The 24930-nt window shown below is 38.3% G+C and overlaps 1 protein-coding gene across 1 annotated transcript in view; it reads right to left on the bottom strand.

The window, feature by feature from the left end:
• SRPK1 (SRSF protein kinase 1) overlaps window positions 1-24930 on the bottom strand; it is a 79898-nt gene that overhangs the window by 3066 nt on the left and 51902 nt on the right. Inside the window, 9 exon segments of the mRNA XM_027601581.2 lie at window positions 921-1013; window positions 4802-4871; window positions 9542-9649; window positions 17235-17335; window positions 17737-18156; window positions 18534-18747; window positions 19171-19196; window positions 20669-20834; window positions 21674-21780. Coding sequence (XP_027457382.1) covers window positions 921-1013; window positions 4802-4871; window positions 9542-9649; window positions 17235-17335; window positions 17737-18156; window positions 18534-18747; window positions 19171-19196; window positions 20669-20834; window positions 21674-21780 — 1305 coding nt within the window.

Below are 24930 nucleotides of genomic sequence, written 5' to 3'. Positions count from 1 at the left end.
TTTAACTTACACAACACTTATTTGAAGTCTCTTTCTGTGGGCAGCGAGTGCCTGATTAATTACCCCCTCAGTATACACAGGCCATTAATTGGTCTTTGCACAAGGAGGAACTCCTATGAAACACTTCACTATTTTCCTGCCAAAAAAAAACATTAAGAAATGCTTCTGAGGATGCTTGCTGTCAAGTGTAGAGGTTGTGAGGAAAAAGGGAACCATGGCAAACAGGGAAAGAAGGTCCCTCCTTTCTAGTCCCCTTCTAGTCCCTCCTAGGTCAGGTTTTCAAATTTCAGCTTTTTAAAATTTTATTTGGATGCATAAGAAATACACACTTAACTATGCCAACATATATTACTGAGTCAAAATTTCAGGTGAGAGTATTATCTTTCTTTCTTTCACTAATCGGTGATAACATAAACTTATAAAACTGCAAAGGGTAAAGTTAATTTGTAGGACTGATGTGCTTAAGTGACTACATTAGGTGTCACTGGGCTACCAGATGAGTGAGTCCTGCCCTTAGGAAGCTTAAACTAAGCTACTTGCCCTTTGACAGAGGCAGTTCTTAGATCAAATGATAGCAAAAATCTGCCCATTTTTCAGAAGTACTGCAGTAGGAGTAATCAACCAGTTATGTGGCAGGTACTATATACACAGCAACTTATTTAGTGTGAAGTAAACACTTAAAATCCCCATTTAGAAATCAGCAGACTGAGGTTGTGTAGCAGCTGGGATTTGAACCCAGATAGTGTGGCTCCAGTCTCTGCTTTTGACCACACTATTTCACCTCTCTGCTGTTATAGCTCAGCATCCAAGGCAGGACCATTCTTCTGTAGGTGTTGGGAACATGTACCTGACTGTACTTACCTCTTCACTTTTAAACACTTTGCCCCCTTAATGGCTGGGAACAAACACATTCATTTTACCTTTTTTGGTGAAAAATTCCTTGGAATATTTTCCTGCCACAATGAGCTTGCGAGGCACCTTCCCCAGAAGTTCTATGATCAATGCAATGTGATCTGTATGTTTCAAACATTTCAGGAGAGGGGAAAAAAAAGACATACATAACAGGAGTAACAAATGCAGTTCTAGAAAATGGCAGAAAGAGTAGCATGCACACCTCTTTGTAAAACATTTCAGCCTTGCTTTCTGTCCTAAATAGGAAGAGGACTCTATCCATCTAATGGAGAATCCAGAAAACCATAAATAAATCAGGCGCCCACTCCAGTGGGACTTGAGTGATAATTAAAAACAATCTTGGTGTGAATGCTCTGCTTCCTGAAGTTGTATCCCTGGGGCCTAGATGAAAACTCATGTTAATAATACTACCTCTGCGGTTGAAGAAGTCCTGTGAATATTTCCCACTGAGGGCAAAGCGTCTTGGAATTCTGCCTATCAGCTCTATAATGTGCGCAATGTGGTCTAAAATAGAAGGGTAAGAAGAACAGGATCAAGGACAAGCTGTAAAAGAGGTTTTTTTTTTTTTTTTTTTTTTTAATGAATAGCTTTTTCAGGCCTAGCTGTTTAAGAGTAACTACAAATATAACCAAGGATACGTCAGGGGAGACTGGGAAGGTCAAGAATTGTTTCAGGTGGTTGGTCACCTGATAGTAGCTGGCAAGTCCCACTCTAGAGTCTGGAGGCTTATCTATACCTTTACTTCTATTTTGTCTATACATCTAGATTCAGGTGGGTTTTTCAGATAAGGTAAAAAACTGTACCAATATGCTTTAGAGACTTATTTATTTATGGTACTGCTCTGGGCTTCAAGTAGTAATAACATCACTTTATTTAACAAAGTTCACAACAATTAAAGCACTCACATACAATTATTTGAGTTTTTACAATCACCCTGTAGAACAGGTCAAAATTAACAGATATCCCATTTTAATGATGAGAAAACAGAACCTCAGAGAGAATAAATGGCCTACTTGAAGGTATAGGGCTAACCAGGAGCTAGAATTCAAAATGAACCCACATCTTATCATGTGTAGTTGAGAGCCATTTAAAATAAATCACACTTTCAAAGTAGAAATTGGTACAGACATTTTAAAATACAGCTACTTGACTTCTGTAGGCCACTAAAAGATACCCATATCATAGCACTGCCTTGTAACGGTCACAGCATGAATACGGACTGTGAGCACTGCCAGCAAAGTATGCACCACGCGGGGAGCCTGGGACCAGGCAGCATCCACATTCACAGGCAACTCTACTACCTTTTTACTCTGCAGGTGACAGCAACTAAGAATAAGAAGAAATTTTAAAAAGCGATGGCTGTTAGCCACAAAAGAGCTTTATAAATGACCTTAATCCTGTAGTTACAGAATCGTTAAGGTCAAAAGGAATGACTATAACCTTTCCAATAATATCACCTTACAGGGGAATAATAATAATATGCCAGAGACATCAATATATCTGGGAATTTGTGACGGTCTCAGGTCCTATCTATTTCTCAAGTAAAGGACTCAGTGCTGTCATTTTAAAACAGCTTTACGTTCATCAAGTCACTACAACCTTCTGGCAGTTTTGACTGAATTTATGGTTTTCTAACAAGACTTAGCCACCATGAAATTTTTGCCCATTTTAGGCAAAACCTGCAAATAAATGTCTTTGTAGAAATGAGACTACAGTTTATCTTACTATAAACTTCCAAGTGAAATATTGGTTCTTTTAATGTTTTTCCTATATCAAGGAATTATTTTTCTCTTCTTTTTTTTTTCCTAAAGATTTTATTTATTTATTTGACAGAGACACAGCGAGAGAGGGAACACAAGCAGGGGGAGTGGGAGAGGGAGAAGCAGGCCTCCTGCGGAGCAGGGAGCCCGATGCGCGGCTTGATCCCAGGACCCTGGGATCAGGACCTGAGCCAAAGGCAGGCACTTAACCATCTGAGCCACCCAGGCGCCCCAATTATTTTTCTCTTGAATGAGTTATTTTACATTTAATTCCAGCAGCCTGTCTCCGGTTTATCAATTAATCATAGGACTGATATACCTGATAGGCAAAATTATCAAGTATTATTCCGAGTTAGAGCTGTAGAACATCAATAACATCAGAAAAAATGCTTCTTAGGTAGGCCCCAGCCCTACCATGACTTATAACAAACTATGCATATCCTAGCTAGGGGATAAGGGTTTGCTTTTTTTCTGCTCTTATGGACCAAACTGCAGTAGTCTGAAGTTTCAACTAAGGACTTATTAGTGCTGACTAGTATAGGAAGAAATAAAATTTGGATCTAAATATCTAGAATAGACAATTCTCCCTTGACCCTTACTTGGGACTTTTTATATACATTTTGGTAGCATAAGACCCTACAGAGTGTAATTCCAGCTGCTATATGTGTTCTGCACCACACACTATTTACAGGGAATCTAGGAAAGTAAAGAGAAAAAAGTCAATTACATGCTCAAACAGTTATAGTAGGGCATTTCTAAGAAAGTTCAAAGCCCCAAACTTACAACTGGCAAAAAAAGCAGCAGAGGTTAGGGAAAATTAAGTGTGTACATAGATAGTAATTACATATATTCTTAAAAGGGCTTACATAGAAAACACATCCAAACTGTACCCACTGAAATAGGCATTTGGTGATCGGAATTAGCGTAACTTTTTCCAAACAGTATGTGTTAGGAGTATCAGCAGGCCCTACTAACATTGCCTATTAATATCCCAAGGGACCGTGGTTTAAGAAATGGAGAGCATTCTTGGTTCCACAGAGAACAAAACCTGATTCCCCTAAGAACTGAGGAAAGCACAGAAAGTAAAGGACATATTTTAAACATTGGGAGGGTACCTTGCTAGTGCTCTCTCAAAGTAATCCCCATTAATCCTGAAAGCAAAACCTGCTCAAACTGTATAATAAAGAAGGTAAAACGTTTAATTGTTCTTTCATTCACATTATTATCTAAGTTATTTGGACATCACCATGATAAAAAAAAAAATCACATATTCAGTTGTGTGCTTTCACAGCCTCTCAGATGGAGCAACTGACAGCTTGGGCCTTTCCCATCAGCTATCACAAAATGTAAATCAATAACACTGTTTTATTTTTTTTAAAGATTTTTAAATTTATCTGAGAGAGAGAGAGAGACACACACACAGAGAGAGCGCAAGAGAACACAAGCAGGGGAAGGGGCAGAGGGAGAAGCAGGCTCCCCGCTGAGCAGGGAGCCTCATGCAGAGGTCGATCTCAGGACCCTGGGATCATGACTTGAGCCGAAGGCAGACACTTAACCAACTGAGCCACCCAGGAGACCCAATAACACTGTTTTAAAATGGAATTCTAAATGTTAGTATCATTTACAAAGAAAAAAGTATGGCTTTAATTTTTAGAAAGGGAAAAATGCTAAAAATTGTAGAATTTATACAAATAGGATATAGTGCCTGCATTCACAAACACCACTCAAGCAGTCTGCATATAAAATTACTGACTTCCAAATAAAGTTGCAGGCATAAGTGAGCAACAAGCTGATGAACAGGTAATTGAAAGTGGGTAAAGAATGAATCACTGATTTATACAGAAAGGAAGATAACCAGATGTTTTAGAAGAAATTACCCGGCAAATACAAGTTTTAGTTTAACCAACTGTGGCTTTTCTCTAATTCTTATATGTTCTTTAATAGCTATTATAAAATATCTAGTGTATCTAATACTTAACATAAAACATTCTATATTTCTATCTTTTCTGGGATTTATATATTCTTAGCACACTAAAAAGACTAAGCTCTTCAGTACTAACAAACCGTGTTAGCCACACGTGGAAAGTGTTAACGACCATGCACAGAGATCCTCAGTTAAGGAGACTCACCTTCATCTCGAGTGTACTCTTCCCCTGAATGAGGTTCAAACAAATAGTCGCCTGTGGCCAGTTCAAAGGCCTAAGAAAAAGAGGACAGCATATGAAAGCATTAAAACAAAACAAAACAACCGAAAAAGCAGCCTTTGGGAAGCTTATTGCTTACTATGTGGCTCAATATGAAGTAATTTTTTTCTTCTTTGAAAAAGCTGCAGATGATCATTTAAAACAATGTCTGCGATTATTCCTAAGGAGTTTTCCTTCCACACCTGTTTCTTAGAAAAATGGAGCAGGAAAACAGCAAAAACTGTTAACATCAACATATGGATTCTTCCACTCCATCTCCCTATCAGCAATTCAGCTCTCTTGAATTTCTCTTTTTGCTTAGAGAGGGCCACATGTGAATATTAAGGTGATTCTGTTATTAAATTATTCGTGAGAAGAGCAGGTCTTATTTTCTTGTTATAATTTTACATGGCTAGAAATTAAGATTCTGTACACAAAACCAAAACCAAAAAACTCAGATAGACATCTCTCTACCTAGGACTTAATTATTTGGCAAAAAGTATATTTTTAAGTTTTGCTTTGGAAAGCACTCCCTAAACGGTTCCAGTAGAATCCCCAATTCCTAGGTCTATAGGAAAATCAGAAAAAGATTAAGTGTAAATGCAGTCAAGAGCCGTTCATGTTTTATGTGACTGGCAGGTTTGGCATTCACCTACCAGGAAAAGAAAGGCACATGTCTTCTACACAAAAACCTCTTGTAACAGTGTTCAAGAAGCATGAAAAAGTGATTTCCTTTAGAATACGTGCCAAGCGTTATGGAAAGGCAGCATCTGAGTGACAGGGCTATATTAACCTTTCACTGATTAAAAAATGGGTTTAAAATAAGTAATGTAACAGCAATTTTATAAAGGACCATATTGTTATAAAAGTACAGTTGTTAGTCAAATGCCAGTCACAGGTCAATTTTGATTAAGTCAATGGTCCAGACAATTTCAGGAACTGTGGGGTGGAGCCCCACAATCCAGAGCACACTCTCTAATTCAGTCCTAGATTTAGGTCTCAGTGGCTTGCCAGAAGTCAGCTTCTGCAGTTTCATGAGAGGACAGCTTTTCTCAGAACTCTATTACCTGAACTGTACTATCCCGGACCAGGCATAGCTGGTTTTATATTCTGGCAGTTCATTATGAAACTGAAGCTGGTACTTGCACAGAGATCTACCCTCTAATCATCCTGAGGCTTATAGTCCCAAAGCAGAAAAGAAACAAACTGTGATTCTCATTCATCAAAATTTGTTAATCTCTTCTGAAACCAGTACTTTTTCAAAAGCCTCATAGTGGGAGTTCAGTAAAAACACTGAAATTAAAATTTGAGGAAATAAAATTTTCTAAGATTTTAATTATTTTCTAAATTTTTTCACCTACACACTTATAACTAGTTACCTCAAGTTCTCTGAGAGAACTTTATTTTTTGGAACATATATGATAGTTGCTAGTAGTTACAATTTTGTAAGTAAGATAACAGCAGAAGAACAAAAACCAAACCAAACAATCACGTCAGAAGTGAAAACCAGCAGCAGCTCTAGTTACAAACAAAACACTTAGTTGAACACCCTTCCCTTTATAGATGAGGAACTGTAACCCAAACGGACAGGCAAGAAAGCCCATCCTAGAATCCAGGGTTCCTGATTGCCACTCCTGTGCTGGCCTCACACTGACCAAAGAGCCTGTTCTGCCACAGTCAGGGTCATGCTGACAACCAGAGGCAACATCAGTTGTGAAATCCAGTGTGCTGGTATGTATCCACACAACGCAATATTATTTAGTGCTAAAAATGGAAAAGAGTCATGAAAAGACATAGGCAAACCTTAAATGAATTATTATGAAGTGAAAGGAGCCTACTGGAAAGTCTCCACACTTTATGATTCCAACTCTAGGACATTCTGAAAAAGGCGAAGCTTTGCAGACAAGAAAAAGGCCAGTGGTGGCCGGGTGTTGGGGGTGGAGGAGGAGGGGTGAATAAGCAGTTTGGAGGGTTTTTAGGGCAGTGAAACTCTTCTGTATGATACTACAGTGGTTAGATACAAGTCATTATACATTTGTCAAAATCTACAGAATGGAGGATTTAAAAACATCTACTCGTTATCCACTCTAAAATGGCCTTCACAGAACACTCCCTTTTTATAACTGCCATCTACCTTGGTAGTCTCAATCACTAAGGTGGCAGGCAATCTCCATCTCTCAGAAAGGGCTCCAATCTTTCCATCAATTAATTGCATTGGATGCAGGATGATCCATCTTTCCAGATACTTCTGATATTACAGGATTTATTTTTACTTTCTGGTTATGGCTAAATGGAAAGCAACATTTCTATGTCTATTAGCAAAATAAGAGAAACTTAAGGGAACAAAGGGGGGTTCAAATTTTCATGATACTGTCTCATGTCAGATAAGTGCTTTCCCTTCCTCGGTCAAGAAAATTCCTACATGTGAGCTGGTCCAAACAGGGGGCAAGGTTAATTCCCCTTTTACCTTTTTGCCTTAGTATTAATATACTAAATAGCAAGCAGGACCTACTGCCCCCAAACAATTAACCCACTACTAAGAACCACATCATAATAACTCAGATGTCATCTATAAACTAGTTATATTTTGTAGCTGGTGGCATCTCTACCGCTTATTTTCTCTAGCAAATCTAATTCCCCAAAATACAAAGCTTTAAAGTATGGCAAGAAAGAATTTAGATTTTATTCCAATGTTCTTTCATCTTGTGCACACAGTACCAAACCTTACATTTCACATAGTCCACCATCTTAACAGACCGCTGATATGCCATAACACAGTGATTTACGAGGTCATGCCATATTAACACAGTTTTAACTCTATTACCTCTGGAAGACAAAGTTTTTTAGGAATGTGGGTCTCAAGAAATCTATGACCTAAAATAGGATGGGGTTTCTACTAGTTTGTAGTTTCTCAAGTTCTCCCCCAAGGTGACTGTGAAAAATGTTAACTGAAATGACAGTGTAATAGTTTCTGGTTTAGTTTACTCACTTGATGGTCCACCAAAATTTATTAAGTACTGCTATATAATAAAGAATTTGTTTGGTCTTTGTTCCTGTTTCCTGAGAGGAAGACTCTAAAAGCTTGGCATTTCCAAGTGATGATGTCTTCTGTCATTCACGTTGGACCCCTACCGCCTTATCATTACACCAATGAGGTAGGACTCATGGTGGTGGGCTCCCTAGACAGTTTTTAGAGAAGGGCTGGATATGCCTCTAATTGGACAAGACCCAACTGTGTGAGGATTGGGGCTTTGAGCCAGTGTTATCCTAACCTCCAGGGAAGGAGAGGGGGCTGGAGACTGAGCTCAACCACACGAGCAACAATTCATTCAATCATACCTAAGTGATGAAACCTCAATAAAAAATTGGCACCTGAAGCCCGTGTGAACTTCCCTGGCTGGTGGTACACACTGATGTGCTGGGAAAGTGACATGTCCTAAGGACACAGAAACTTCACCTTTGTGACCCTCTTAGGCCTCACCCTATGCATATTTTCATTTGACTGGTTCTGATATGTAGGAATTCAAAAGCTAGTTAAAAACATCTGGTGTTCTGTGGCACCTGGGTGGCTCAGTCAGTTAAGTGTCCAACTCTTTGATTTATGACAAAACTGCAATAGCAGTTTAACACTTTCCCAAGTTCTGTGAGTCATTCTAGTAAGTTACTGAATCTGAAAGGATAATGGAACCTCCCCTTGTAGCCAGATGGTCAGAAATGCAGGTGGCCTGTGGACTCCAGAGATTGCAGCTGGTGTCTGAAGGGAGGAGGCTCCTGGGAAACTATGCCCTTAACCTGTGAAGTCTGTCAAAACTCTGGGTAGTTAGCACTAGAATCGCCCTGTAAGCACCCACTCAGATTGTGCCAGGCCCTGACCCAGACACTTAGCTATACATCACAGACAAGGCTCCTGTTAGCATGGTACTTACAACCTAGTGGGAGAGGAACAAGTAAAGAAACACACAATTACAAATTGAAGAGTACACTCCATTTCGGGAAACAAAATAACACATTCCAACAAAGGCTACTTGTGGGAAACCGTTCAGTATCAACTAAATCTGACTACTTGAGTACTTGTCTGACAGAGGCAAAGCAGCAATTTAAGACTCTTTGGATGGCTGGGCTTTCACATCTTTTGAGGTGCAAAGATTCCTGAGGAACTGTCAAACTATACAGAATGAAGTAGTTTCCAGGGGTTTCCCTAATCTGAAAACAGATCAGAGCTGAAAGGGCAAGGGTACTGGTAATCTCCTAATCAAAAGTGGCACCACCTTAGAGCAGTTATTTTAATCCCCTCCACTGAAGCCCATACTAAGAAACATTTGGTGCCTTCAACCAATAGCAATTTGGCACAACAAAATGGAATGCCAGATGCTTTTGTTTTTGGGACAGAGAAAGAATTTCAAGCAGGCTCCATGCCCAGAATGGAACCCAACTTGGGGGCTCGATCTCACAACCCTGAGATCATGACCTGAGCCGAAATCCAAGAGTTGGACACTTAACCGACTGAGCCACCCAGGTGCCACAGGACGCCAGATGTTTTTAACTAGCTTTTGAATTCCTACCTCTTCAGACATAAGATTTAGAGTGCCAGTGGTACATCACAAAAAAATTTCTTTTCCTGTTTGTAAATTTGCTGGTCTACTGAAATTAGCAAACAGTGAAGGTCAAGGGGGGAAAAAACATTACCATGCATGCTGTGCTCCAAATGTCAGCAGGGGTATTATAGCCAGATCCTATCAGAACTTCCAAGGAGCGATACTGCCTTGTTTGAATATCTTCAGTGAAATGTTTGTGCTGAGTAAATGGAGAAGGAAACAGTACTTTAAAATTCACTTATTCTAAAAAGTAACAAATCATGAAAAAAAATTAAAATAAATCTTTTAAGTTTGCTTCAAACCAGTCTTCATTTAGCTAGTTTCCTAAAAGTATCAGTTTGATGCTATTAGCTCCAAATAGTACTTTGCTTTAATATGCTGTCTACTACAAATTATTTTTGGAAACATATAAATTTAACCTTAATATAGATACACAGATTTGGGAATAACAATCGCTTTTTAAGAAATGGAAAACTATTAACCCCAAGCAAAAATTAAGCTGGTCATTTGTCTGTAGTTAGTAAGCATGTCAACAAATAAATGACACCAATTTAGGTTCAATTCAAACTTTCCTTGTTATGTGCTCATTATGAAGAAATAAAAGATTAGGCTTCAAGTTTCAAGAAACTTACAAGCACCATCTATAAAGAATTCTTGCCCCCATTCTCCTCCATCCCCCTCACTCCTCCAAAAAACTCAAACATGATTCTTGGGGAAACAGAGACCATGTTAAGTACCATGGGAATGCAATCAGCAAAACAATCGGAATCTCTAACACATAAATTGTATGGGAAGAAAAGGGAAAAACTATAATAAAAGCAATTTAAGAGACATAGTACCCAATTTTGCATTCATGGATTTTATTTGGATCCTATTTCAAACAAAAGAGTATTTACAAGGTAACTGGTAAAATAGACTGAATACTTGATATTGGAGAATTGCCAACTTTTTAGGTGTAGCAACGGTGTCATGGTTACCTGAAAGAATCATCTTTTAGAAAGCCATATTTAGGAATGAAAATAAGATATTTGGGATATAGTTCAAGATAATGTGGAGTGGGTGGCAGAGTGGGTGATATATATATATATATCTATATCTATATAGATGAAAACGGACTGGCAATGAGCTGATAATAACTGGGTGATGCTAGTATAATGACACAGGGTTTCAGTGTTCTATTTTCTCTACTTTGGTATAGGTTTGAAGTTGGCCATGGCCATAATAAAAAATACTGCAGAAAAAAAGCTTAGAATGAGTCATGGACACAAAACAAAATCCAGATAATATTAAGAAACGTGTAAACAAAAAAGCATGGAGGATGATTCTCTAATCCTACTGGAATTCAAAAACAAGGATGATCATCCGTTTTTGTTTGTTTTTAAAGTTTTATTTAAGTGATCTCTATACCCAATGTGGGGCTTAAACTCATGACCCCAAGATCAAGAGTCGCATCTTCCTCCAACTGAGCAGCCAGATGCCCCAAGGAAGAACATTTGTGAAGAGGAAATATTAGGCAGAGAAAGCTTCAGGTAGAAAACCAGTGTTGACCAGAGCTCCAAAGGGACAAAGACTGATCAAAAAGCGCCACTTTTGTACTCCTGGTAGACAGAGCATCACCAACAAAGGCCAGAAGACATGTGCTAAAGCCACATACAGCTAGTTGCTAGGATAAAGAGTCTGGATTTCATTCGGCACCGCTCCATGTTAATGCACAGGAGTGTGCTGTAGGAAGAATGACAAGACATCTGAGGACATCATTCCAGTCATTTTCTGGTTGGTGGCCAGGAATGAAGATCTGAACACTGATTGCGGAAATAGGAGAGGGAAGAGTAAATTCAAGGAGAGCCAAGAAAGAATAAGCGGAATTTCAAAATTCAATGGCTATATGTGGGAGACAGCAGGAACAGCCAAAAGGAACTCCGTGGCACAGGCCTAATGTGTCAGCTGTTTGCTGACAAAAACAGAGTGTGAGAGACTTAGGGAAGTGGATTTACAGGAAAACAATGGGCTCAAATATTCAGTTTGAAGTGAACATGTACTGCAGGGGATTATGATACTGTAACACATATACATTCAGGTGTATGAGTCATGCAGAATGCATTTTTCGTGTGTGTATATGTGTGTGTGTGTGTGTGTGTATGTGTTTGTATTTGGTCTTTATCCACTCTTCTTGGCTACAACTCCCTAAACCCCTGGAATCCTGGAATTTCTGGAGCAGTAAGAGCAAAAGGGAGTATATTTGTATATGTGGTCTCTTGTCCTCAGTTCCTGAAAATACTTCAGAGCTGTAAAGGTAAAACTTAGGGTGTCTTATTATTCATAAACCCCTTTCTACCACAGTTGAGTTTATGTTAATGAGCTGACTTCTGAAAAGCACCTAAGGATGGGGGGGTGGTTGCTATAGGAACTAACCATGAACAGAGGGTGGGACTGAAAATTCCTAGTCTCTGATTTCTGGGGAGGGGAGGGGTGAGGGGCTAGAGAAGGAATAATCACTAATGGTAAGTTAATCAGTCATGCCTATGTAATGAAGCCTCCATAAAAATGCAAAAGGAGGGGGTTTGGGAAGCTTCCACATGCCACTGGGGCAGGCCCTTGCAAGCTCCATGACGACAAGCTCCTTTAAGACCTCACCCTATGTATCTCCTTCTCTGGCTAATATCCTTTGTAATAAGTCAGCAATGTAGTGATTAAACGGGCTTTTCCGAACTTTGTTAGTCATTCTAGCAAATCAATCAGACCCAAGGAAAGGGCTGTGGAATCTCTGATTTATAGCCAGTTGGTCAGAAGTACAGGTGATAATCTGGATGTGTGATTGGCATCCTGAAGTGGAGGGGGTTGTTGGAACCTCCAATTTATAGCTGGTTGGTGAGAAGCAAAGGTAACTTGGACTTGCAACTGGCATCTGAAGTGGAGGGAGGTCTTGTGGGACTGAGCCCTTAATCTGTGGAATCTTACTTTTCTCCAGGTAGATAATGTCAGAATTGAGTTGAACTCTCAGACTAGTGTCCAATTGCTTGGTGTGGGATCTCTCTCTCTCTCTCTCTCTCACACACACACACACATTTAGAACTGGGTCCAGGCATCCTTTTCAGTGATACATCTAGAAAAACGGACATGATATTCAAGGGTGTTGTCTTTACTCCCTGTGCCTCACTACTGCCTTAAAAAGATGCTGTAAATGATGAGGTCAAGAATCAGCAAAAGTAAAGAAGGTGGATCAGATACAAACACACACATCCACTCACTCCTAAAACTCCACCTTAGTTAAGAATTCAGTGTTAATTTTTTAAAGCATAAACTGACACAGAATGACAAAGCAGCAATAAATTTAGAGCAGTAAAATTTACAGGTTTAAAAACAGATCACTGATAAACACCTTAGTGGATCCAGGAAAACTGAATACGCCACTGGTGAAAGCTGAGAAGCGCTGGGATGTAAACCATACATAGTACTCCTTGCCTCAGGGCTTGGGGTTTGGCAGTGTCGGTCGGGTATCACTGCAAGTGAGGGTGGGATTTAACCCAGAAACACTGCTTTAAACATCTTTTAAAGATGGCATGCCTGGGTGGCTCAATCAGTTAAGCATCTGACTTGGTTTTGACTCAGGTCACAATCTCACAACCCTGAGATCGAGCCCCAGGTCAGCGGGCAGTCTGCTTGTCCCTCGCCCCCCCACCTTGTGCTCTCTAGTGTGCTCTCTAAAATAAATAAATAAAATCTTAAAACAACTAAATAAATCTTACAACAACAACATCTTTTAAAGAAACAGAGCTCCAGAACACAGGGCATGATGCAATCTAACAGCTTCTTCCCTGGTCAGACAGAGCATTTGGAGGTTTTCTCTGGAGTGGGTAAAATAGGATCTCTGAAGGATGCGCCACATGATTGAGGGGAGAGTAAAATTCTGAAAACAGGAAAGTTAAGTGACTATGTAACTGCATGTTGAACCCCCTGTTTTCCTGCAGAAGAAGGCAACTGACAACACATAGGAAGAAAAAATGTCAAAAATGAGATAGTAAATTATATCCTCTGAGAGATAATCAGAGAACCAAAGAACTCTTGATAAGTAAAAATGTAATGAGAGAAATGAGAAAAAATAAAGCTTATAATAACTAGTCAAGAAATAGCCCAGAAAATAAAGCAAAAAGAAAATGACAGAAAATAGGAGAGAGGTTAAGATAATATGTGCACAGGAGGTCTAACATTTGAATAATGAGACTTCAGAGCTAGAGGACAGAAAGGAAATAAAACCAACCAACCAACCAACCAACCAACCAACCAACCAACCAACCAGCCAACCAACCAAAGAACAAAGAAAAAGTCAAAACCAAAGAACTAGAGTTTCAAAATTAAAAGTGCACACCAGGGGTGCCTGGCTGGTTCAGTTGCAAGAGCTTGACTCTTGATCTTGTGGTTGTGAGTTCAAGCCACATGTTGGGTGTAGAGACTGCTTAAATAAATAAATAAACTTAAAAAAAAAAGTGCACACCAAGTCCTTAATCTGATGGATAAAAAACAAACCCAAGTGAGGCATAGCACTGTGAAATAATGATCCTAGAGACTTTCACAAGGGAAAAGGCTGCATACAAGGGATCAAGAATCAGAATGGCAATGGTCTTTAGCAGCAACAAGTCAGGGAACTAGAAAATAATAGAGCAATGACAAACATTCTGAAGGAAAATTGTTTTCAACCTAAAACTTTGCATGCAGCCAACTGAGTGTGAAAGTAGGACAGAGACATTAGCAGACGCAAGGTGCCCCCCTCCCAGTCTCACACACCTCTTCTTAGGAAGCTACTACAAATTGTATATACTCCAAAACAAAACAAAACAAAAACCACAAAGAAAACAATCATTTTACAGTAAACCAAGAAAGAAAATCAAAGAGACAGAAAGTAGGGAATATAAAGAGAGAGTAAACATAATCTCCAGGATGATGGTGAAAGGAAATCTGAATGGTGGTAACGCCACAGGCCTCCGGGGCAATCCAACAGGTGAACGCAGGTTAGAAGATTCCAGGTTCCAGATAGAGCTCTTCGGGAAGAAGTTGAAAGAGTACTCAAGGTAGCTGTATGCATTAAAGTATACGTATTTATACCACTGGGTGAAAGCGTGGGGTTGAATTAATTAATAAATAGTACAAAGATGACTAAGCAAATGAAACACAGTGTTAGGCAGAAACAGAAAAAGAATCAGTACAATTTATGCTTAAGATAGCACTGGGTCCCAATAATGCAAACACGGAATGATTAAGTAGCCAAAATCATATTAAATTGGGAACATGGGGGATGGATGCAGTGATGGTACGTAAATCCTGTAGTAAAATGCCTAAAATTGGGGAAAAAAAATTGGGAGCAGTATAGCCAAGTTATTTATTAGCAATATGAAGGTAAATACTGATGTGTGGGGAATAAAAAAATTGGCAAAGGGAGGGGACAGATATCTGAATCAACATAAACTATATACATGCATAACTGACAAGAATATAATACTTCAAAAAAATCAAGCAATCTGAAAATCCTATACAATTTTATTACTGAATGCCAGATGCTGTTCTGCTGCAGAGATCAGCAAGATGTGACATTTAGTCATGACTAGGATCCAGCAGGACAAGACGCCGATGTCTAGTTCACACTGTGTCCTAGTACCAAGGTCAGAGCATGTGCCAATGTTTGCTGAAGGAGTGAATGAATGAAAAGAAGGTAAAGTCATTTTAGCATATGGCACATTTTTTAAAAAGAGAAGAGGGGCCCCTGGGTGGCTCGGCCAGTTGGGCGTCTGCGTTCGGCTCAGGTCATGATCCCAGAGTCCTGGGATCAAGCCCTGCATCGGGCTCTGTGCTCAACGGGGAGCCTGCTTCTCCCTCTCCCACTGCCTGCCTATCTGCCTACTTGTGCTCTCTTTCCCTCTGTCAAATAAATAAATAAAATCTTTTAATAAAATAAAATAAAATAAAAAAAGAGACATGCAGACAAAAAGAGAGAGAGTAATTGTGGTAGTAAAAGTGACATGAAAAATTGTAGCAGAATAAAGAAGTGTGCCAACTGGGTAAGAAAATAATGGAGGAAGGTGTTCTAAACACAAAGGCCCAGAAGCTTGAAGCATTTGATGTTTGTACCATGTGGTATCTGTGACAGAGCCAATGAGTTTCTCACAATTCATTTACTTAAGTATTTATTGAGCACCTCCTAGGTACCGGGTTCTGTTCTAAGTACTGTAGATACAGCAGTGAACAAAAAAATCTGTTGTGATGGGACATACATTTAGGGATAGTAAGCAAACAACTATACAGTATCAGACTGTGATAAGTGCTATGGAGAAAAAAAAACAGGGGGGAGAGGAAGAAAGAGACAATACATGAATGAATATAATAAAGGTGCATGGGTTTAGAGAGTGGTGGTTTGCTCATTATGTTAGGTGTTCAGGGGAAGATCTCCCTGATGACAGCTGAATAGGAACTTGAAGAAAATGAGTGAGTTGTACACATTATCTTGGGAAGAGAATTCCAGGCAGAAGGACACTATTTCCTTGGTGGTGTGTGGGACATGGTAAAGACTTTGGCATTCATTTTGAGGGAAGTCACTGCGACTCACATTTTTAAAAGGATCACTCTGATAGCTGTGTTGACAACAGTCTGTAGGGGGCATGGGCAGCTGAAGGGAGAGAGTTGAGTAGGCCACTGCAGTCATCCAGGTGAAGACCGGCTGGCCTAGACCAGACCACGGTACGGTAATTAGAGTAATTAGAGTAATTACTAATTACTACTCTAATTACTACAAGTAATTAGAGTAATTCTAATTACTTGAAAAGTTTTTCCCCATTCCTAACTAGTCAGTGCTAAGCTCTGACTTCATTTTTTTTTTTCCTAAAAGGTTATCACAATATCCTAGAAGTGAGATCCTTCTAAGGTATAAACCATTAGGTACAGGATGCCATATGGAATAGAGAATTCGAAGTATAAAAATAAACGTAAAACCTATTAAAGTGGAGTTTCATTAACGCATAGTTTTGGCTTCAGCAATCTTCAACATTGCTGTTTACAAAGTATATGACTCTGAGTAGTGTCATTTATGTGCAAATCATTCTACTGTAGATTTTTGAGGTGTCCATTAAAAATAATGCCCTCCCCCAAATTCTTAGCTAGGTAATAAGCAACAGTATTAACAGACACTACACATCAAAAATCCATTTTAAAAAAGCACCCCAACTTTTGACTTAGGAATTCTATGTTTAGGTCATGTCCTAAGGACAACCACACAAAGATTCATGAGCCAAGATGCTCATCACAAAGAGCTATCAAAAATGTGTAAAAACTAAGTACATTAGGGAATACTATATAGCCAACTGAATTTGATAAAACTTTCTGGTTGACAAAGAAGTGTCCAAAATATGTTAAATGAGTTAAAAGTTTACAATTAATAAGTTAGATACCAATTTTGAAAATAACAGGAAAGTATGAACATAAGCATCATTGAGTACGAAAGTGAATTAGGACACAGATAAAACAAGACTGGCCAGGAGTTAATATTCCTGAATCTGGGTGATAGGTACCTGGAGTGGGAGTGGGGGCTGTTTTATTATACCACTCTCTCTACTTTTCTAAGTATATTTGAACTTTTCTATAATAGAAGATTAAGAAAAAAGTGAAAAAATATTCAAAGATTTTAACCGGCAATCTAGGTACAGACCTGCAGATGTTTTCTTCCTTAGCACAATTAAAGTTCAACTTTTCATTCATTCCTAGTGACTTCAAAACACAGCACTAAGCTAAGTTTAACTTACCACCCAACAGGCATTTCCAAGATCAGCAATCTTCACTTGGAGCTTTTCTGCATTTTTTGGCTCAAGGGGATTAACAAGAAAATTTCCAGCAGTGGATTTCCCTATAGACAAAGGGTATCATTAATAAGACTGTTTAGTGAACACAGAAATACCCAAAGGTTAATAAAACTCTCTGAAGCAATATACCCAGGCCTCCGACTGGCAAACCTCACTAAATTTTGTAAGATAAAAAGAGTACCAAAAAAAAAAAAAAAAAAAGAATACAGCAATACCTTCAGTTTACACAATAAAACCTACTTCTGCCTTCAGAGCAAGTGAAGTGCTGTGCACCACTACATGACCAATACAATTCAAGAAACTAGCTAAAAATTTACACATTGAAGGTAATTTGGGAACCTGCTACGAAGCTTTATTTATAAAAACAATGGTAGATTTGGACTAGAAATTCATGAATATGCTATTCAGGGAAGGAGTACTGGGGGAAATATGTCTGTTTAAGTACCTTTGTTGTCCAATGGTCCATTTTGTACTTGCTCTTGCTCATCTTCACAGGGTATCTCTGCCCGAATGCTTTCTTGAAGTTGGCTGATGTCCTGTTCACTGAATGACTGGTCTACATTTGGTGAAGCCTGGCACATCATGGTATCTGACACCTCAGAGGTTACAGGTGTACAAGAGTCTGTTTCTTGAGATGTGCTGCTGTCTCCATTCTGGGAGCTTAGGAAACTAGGTTCCTGCTTCAAATTTTGGACATCACAGTCATTAGCATTATGTAGATCCTCTTTAAGCCTCAATGTTTCTTTATTACTGTTTTCAGTATAATTAACGATTTCAATTACTCCATTGCAATTAATTTCTGCTGCACCACCCTCTACACCACGTTCCATAAGTGTTTGATCCTGGTCAATGGTACTTGACTCTTCTAAGGAACAAACAGACAAAAAGGATGTATGTGTATGTGTATGAGTGAAAGAACAAAAAAACTTCTCCACAAGATTAAAAACGTTTTCTAGAACTTATACAGGGTGACATAAAAACATGATTGAACATCTAACACCTATTTATGGAAGGATAAAGATCTCCTTATCCTTACTCAAGTGCAAAATGAAGTCTATGTTGCATTTCCATAGAAAAGTCAGAAATTACATTTGACTATTACCTGCCTGACATTTATGAAGGTTCTGTACTCTTACTGTATAAGGACACCCCCAGAGATGTGTTGTATGCACGAAACCACTATATTATAGAACAATGATAAATTAATGTTAAAGTAAATTTTTGTGTATGCTCTATTTATACCAAGTTTTTCTTGGGTCATTTTATTAGGTGGGTTCTCTTTCAAGGGTCTTTCAACAGGACTCTCTGATTCTTCTTGCTTGTTTGGTCTTTTTTGCCCAGGGCCCGACTCTTTCTCCATTTCCTCAATTTCCTGCATTCGCTTCTCTAGTAATTCTGCCTGGCGCTTCTGCTTCTTCTTCAATTTCTTCTTCTTATTCTTTGACATTTTGTCAGCCTGGGCGGAGATTACAAACAGATAAAGCCTTCAGGTGGCTAATCCATTACCCCCAGTTGGAGATAACTGTTAACTTTAATATTTCCTAATTAAATTTCACTCTTTTCCTAACATAGCACTTAAGTTTCTCATTAACTTAAACAATGTGGATACTCTTATGAAACCAAATAGAAACAAACAATAAATTTTGGTCCTCTGAGCCATCTGTGGGGCTGCTGTACTCTCAGACACACTCAAGTTTATAGAAGCCTCACCGGTACAAACTTGTTAAAGATGCATGGGCATTTGTAGGAGAAAATATAGAAGCGCAGGAATATTTTTTTCTTTGGTTTTCAAACTCTACACAAACTGTGATCCCTAACAGAAGAATCCCTGCTCATTGCCCATAGATCAGAATTAAACATAGAAACACCTTATACTTACTGGTTTAGGCTGGGGTGCAGTACTGACTGAAAAGAAAAGAAAACCAAGTAAGAATCCTGGCATTCAGCAGCCGTATAAGTTTATGTTATAGAGAAAACTACTGTTTTTAAAAGCAACTTTGGTAAAAGTATCATCTTTTAAAAAAGAATAATGCATATAAAAGTTGGCAAACATAAAATAAATGTAAATAAACTAAATTCTTCTCCAGATAAAATCCATATATGCAAGGAGCCAAAGTCCCCATTTCTGGTTTCCACTATTAATGCTGCAAAAATCTCATTCCGATGTATGCTTAAAATACCCTCATCCCCACCAAGAACCCCCATCTCTTAATTCTTCCCCTTGGCACTGGTCAGTTTTAAAAGGAGCATGGCATTAAGAGTTATACAGTAATTTGTATCATAGCATAGCATAGATTAGGCGGGAGGTAGAATCTTCCGTAAAAAAAATTTTTTTTAATTGTGGTAAAAGCCACACAAGGTGAAATCTCCCTCTGAACCATTCTTAAGTGTACAGTTCAACAGTGTTAATTATATTCACATTGTTGTGTAATATTTCTAGAATGTTTTCACTTTGGAAAAATGAAACTCTATGCCCATTAAACAACTTCTCATTAGCCCCCCCTTCTTTAGTCTTCCTTTTTAAAGGAAGCCTATGATAATTGACATTTCAACTTGAGGATCAAGAAAGTCCCTCAAAAAAAAAAAATTCCTCAAATATAATAAAACTACTAAAATTAAAATCTATACCCCAAATGGCAAAAAAAATCATCATAATCATAGCCATCATCTGTAGCACATAATACTGTGTGGCAACCTATTAACTGCTTTAACACGGAACTAATCCCCCAAGAACTCCTGCATGAGGGAAAACGAAGTCAAGACACTTGCTCAAAAACACCCAGCCAATGATGAAGCCAGGATTCAAACCAGCTCTGTCCACCCCAGTGCTTAAACTCAAGTTCTTAATAGTAAGTTATCTTGCCCCTGCACAGATCACACTGATCTATAAGCAAGCATGTACGTATGATCATGGTAAGAGGTAAACACATCAAAAATGGCTATTGAATTACAAGAGAAAACATTTTAAAACAAGAACATAAATCAGCTTTTATAGTATACAAAACATCTGTACCCAGAAGACACAATTTCTAGACTTCTTTCTACAGGAGAGCAATTCTGAAGATTTGTAAAAAAGTCTTGAAGCCTGAGACTATTTCTTACACACAAGTACTTACGGTATCTTATCGTTAAATGAGTATGCTTTACTTAACTGCCTGGTAATAGAATAAAAATAGGAACTTCTCAGGTTTTGTTTTTTTTTTAAAGATTTATTTATTTATCTGAGAGAGAGAGCAGGGAGCCCAATACAGGGCTTGATCCCAGGACCCTGAGATCATGACCTGAGCTGAAATCAAGAGTTGGACACTTAACCAACCGAGCCACCCTGGAACTTCTCGTAACTTCTAATGAGACCAAAGTCTTCAGAGAAAACATACCTGCAGATCCAGAAGGTGGAGGAGCTCCAGATCGCTGCCACTCTGTTGCTTCCGCAGCCAGTCTTCGGATATACTGCTCGTTCACTGACAACAAGATGTTTTCTGGTTTAATGTCAGTGTGGATGATACGGCACTTGGTGTGTAAATAATCCAGACCCTGTAACACCTGGATGGGAATAGAGTGGTAGACTTGCAAACACAGAATACAAGTCTTTCTGGAGAAGGAAAAAATCACAATACAAGATTTTACAAAATAAAAATATAAAAACAATATGGTAGTTTTCAACAGAGAATAAAGCATTCTTGATAAGGCACAAAGAAACTTCCCCAGAAAGATTACTCGTAAACTATGAGCAAAGGCAAGAGTGTACCTATAATAAAAAATTAAAAAGCTAATTGTATTTGGAGATATTTAATGAAGAACATAAAGGCCGAGAATAAAAGTCAATATGCTCTTTAAATGTTGAAATATAGGTGATGAAAGAGATTTAGTATCTCTTAATTCAAATTTCCTTGTTGATAAAGAACTGAGGTCTCCTGATTCCCAGTTTAGAGCTCTTTCCACTAAAACACATTATCCAAATTATTTGCCCTTTGAAGTATATTTTCCTGAGAGTAAACTTTACTGTATTGAAAGCTATTTAGAATATTAGAAAATACCCTTGAATAATGTTCTATAAAGAGACAGTAATAATTTGACATAGCAATTCTCTATTAATAATCAATATCTGTAACCAGAACTTCCAGATAAGGGCTCCAAATTTCCAACACCAGTCACTGAACACATCTTCCCCTCTAATAATTATTACAGGAGATGAATCTGGGAAAAATGGTTATTGCTAAAACACTTAAAGACAGAACAAACACTAGGGGCTGAATAAAACACCTAATTTTAGCAATTAAAAAAATCCCTAGTTTAAAAAAAAAATTCTGTTTGATATAGGAAACCCCTGACACTTTAAGAATATAAAACAATCACCACATAGACAATATTAGGATACATACTTGCTGGATAATTTTTTTGACACAAGGCAGTGGAAGCCCTTGATAATTGGACTTGATGATCCACTTGAGCAGATGATGCCCCAAAACTTCAAACACCATGCAGATATCTAGGAGTTTGTTAAGGAAGGAAAAAGGAGGCACAAGAGAAGAGGCAAGATAAAATGTTCTACCCCAATGAAATTTACTGTATTATTCTTTCAGTATGAAAAGTTATAGAGTATGACTAAAAAAATAACTAGCTGTCAATATTCTGAATTCCAAAGGTGAAAGAATGTTTAAGTTACTGAAAACATCCAAGAAATGGAAAATTCGGGGGTGCTGGTTTACTGATAAAACTATGCACATTAAAACACCAGTAGTAAAAGAAAAGTGAAACCTGCACATTCAATTAGTGAAAGCACTAGCCTTAAGTTGCTGATTACTTCTCCCTGATGCAAAACTAATGCTCAGGGTAACAACTCTTACTCTCATGGTCTCAAAGCAGGAAGCTTTAACTACAGGAGATAATGTACCAAAACGTAACCTAAAAAAATGTGAAGGCCAACGTTTTTTAAAAATAGGAAACTGACTTGCTTTATGCTCTGTAGTTTACAAAACTAATCTTGATTCTAGTGCCACCGTGTGTTCTCTTTCTGTATCAACATCCCAATCACCATAAGCAGGAATAACTCTGAGCCTAGGAGTGTGCAGGGCACGGGTGGGATTTTTGCAGTATGTTGCTACCTTGCACCTCCAGAAATTACTACATAAGGGGAAAGTTGAGATATACATATGTAATAATGACCTAGTGCCCAGACTTTTCCTTTATTATTTTTTTTAAAGATTTTATTTATTTGACAGAAACACAGTGAGAGAGGGAACACAAGCAGGGGGAGTGGGAGAGGGAGAATCAGGCTTCCCACAGAGCAGGGAGGCCCGATGTGGGGCTCAATCCCAGGACCCTGGGATCACGACCTGAGCCGAAGGCAGACACTTAACGACTGAGCCACCCAGGCGCCCCTACACTTTTCCTTTAACTAAGATTCTCCACTAAAGGAAAACCTGGACACCTTGAAGAAATGGCCAAATTCCAGGTGAACCTGGAAACCTTGCTGTGTGAACAGTAATGGAACATATCAAGAGGAACAGTTGAGAGGACGTCACTGGCCAAGTTGAAAACATTTTTAAAAATGAAGTTATGAATTAACTTATAAAAAATAAAAACTGAATGAGTCCAGATACTTTAAAAAGTATGTGTGTGGATAGGAAAATCTTTTAATTTTTTTAAGATTTTAATCTTAATTTAAGTAATCTCTACACACAACATGGGACTCAGAATCATGACCCTGAGACTGAGCCAGCCAGGTGCCCCTGGAAATATACTTTTTAAAGAAAAAGTCAAGTAATAGATATACAAAGACAGACAGAAATAAAAAAAAAAAATCACCATTTTATAATTACTATAGTAATAATGGATTCAAGTAAGAATCAACACAACACTGTAACTCCTGTGTTAGATTGTTGGGAATAAAGTCTCAATGTCACAGTATCTCCCCAGACTGCTTATTAATTATGAAAGGAAAAAGGTACTTCTAAACAGGGAAATCTGGAAGACTGTGCCTTAACCCAGTGATCCAACTTATTATCCACTAATGATAAAGCACATACCGATGTCAGGTACCCTCTGATGTAATACACTGAGAAGAAGAGAACATCATCCATGTAGTATACTTGACAAAAATAATTAACCTGGATTTAATTTTCAGGAAACCATTAGACAAATCTAAATTAAGAGACAAAATATCTGCTCTGGATTCTTAAAAAAAAAATAAGTCAATGTCATTAAAGGAAGGCAGTGTTCTAAATTAAAGAAGATTAAAGGGACATATTACCTCAGGGAAACACAATCAAAATTTTAATAAGATAGCATTTCAAATTCACCAGACTAAAATAAAAAGACTAACATGACCAAATGTAGGCGAGGATATGGAGCAATTAGAACTCTCATATTTGCTAACAGAAGTGTAAAATGGTACAACCACTTTGGAAAACTGGCTGGCAATTTCTCAAAGTTAAACGTACCTAGGAACTTCTGCTTCTGTCAAGATGGAATTAACAGGTCATGCATTTATCCTCTTGCTTAAAATGACAACAACAAAAGCAGACAAAATACATAAAACAACAGATTTATTGACCCTGACATCAGGCAATAAAGGCAGTGATCCTTGAGAAAAAAGAAACAAATGAGGTGAATCCTATGATTGCCCCATGTTACTGCTTTGAGACTTTCCAGATTCCTTGAGTTTAAGAGAAGGAGTTAAGAGTCCTGGGAGACCAAGGCAGCTACAGAAAAAGAGAATCTTGGAGATCTGCAAAGGGATCCCCTCAAGAATTTAGCAGAGTACTAATCAACGTAAGTATACAAGGAAATACAAGGAGGCAGGGGGAAAATATCATCTGAGGGGATTAGAGGGAACAGTGGCCAGCATTCCCAAAGGGCTCCAACAATGTCTGTTCTCATCAAAAAAGCTAGACAAATTCAAAGTCATAGTCGTGGACCAGAAATAAACCTATCATATAGTCAATTTGTTTATGACAAAGGAGCCGTAAATATACACTGGGGAAAGAACAAGTCTCTTCAATAAATGGTGCTGGGAAAGCTAGTCAGCCACATGCAAAAGAATGAAACTTAACCACTATCTTACACCTAATACAAAAATCAACTCAAAATGGAGACTTGAGTGTTAAGACCTGAAACCATAAAACTCCTAGACAAAAACATAGGCAATAGGCAGTAAGCTCCTTGGCACTGGTCTTGGCAATGATATTTTGGATCTGACACCAGAAGAAAGCAAAAGCAACAAAAGTGAAAATGAACAAATAGGACTAAATCAAACTAAAACTCTTCTGCACACCAAAAGAAACCATTAACAAAATGAAAAGGCAATGTACTGAATAGGAGAAATTATCTGCAAACTACGTATCTGATAAGGGGTTAATATATAAGGAATTTTCACAACTCAATAGAAAAAAATTTTATTAAAAAATGAGCAGAGGATGTAAATAGACATTTTTCCGAAGACATACAGATGGCCAACAGGGACATGAAAAGGTGCTCAACATCACTAATCATCAGGGAAACAGAAACCAAAACCACAACAAAATATCACCTCACACCTGTTAGAATGGTTACTATCAAAAAGACAAGAGATAACAAGTGTTGGTGAGGCTGTGGAGAAAAGGGAATCCTTGTGTGCTGCTGGTGGGAACATAAGTTG

The sequence above is a fragment of the Zalophus californianus genome, chromosome 7 (assembly GCF_009762305.2).
Source record: "Zalophus californianus isolate mZalCal1 chromosome 7, mZalCal1.pri.v2, whole genome shotgun sequence".
Lineage (NCBI taxonomy): Eukaryota > Metazoa > Chordata > Mammalia > Carnivora > Otariidae > Zalophus > Zalophus californianus.
Note: the sequence above shows the minus strand (reverse complement) of the source record. Positions and strands in the feature narration are given on the sequence as shown.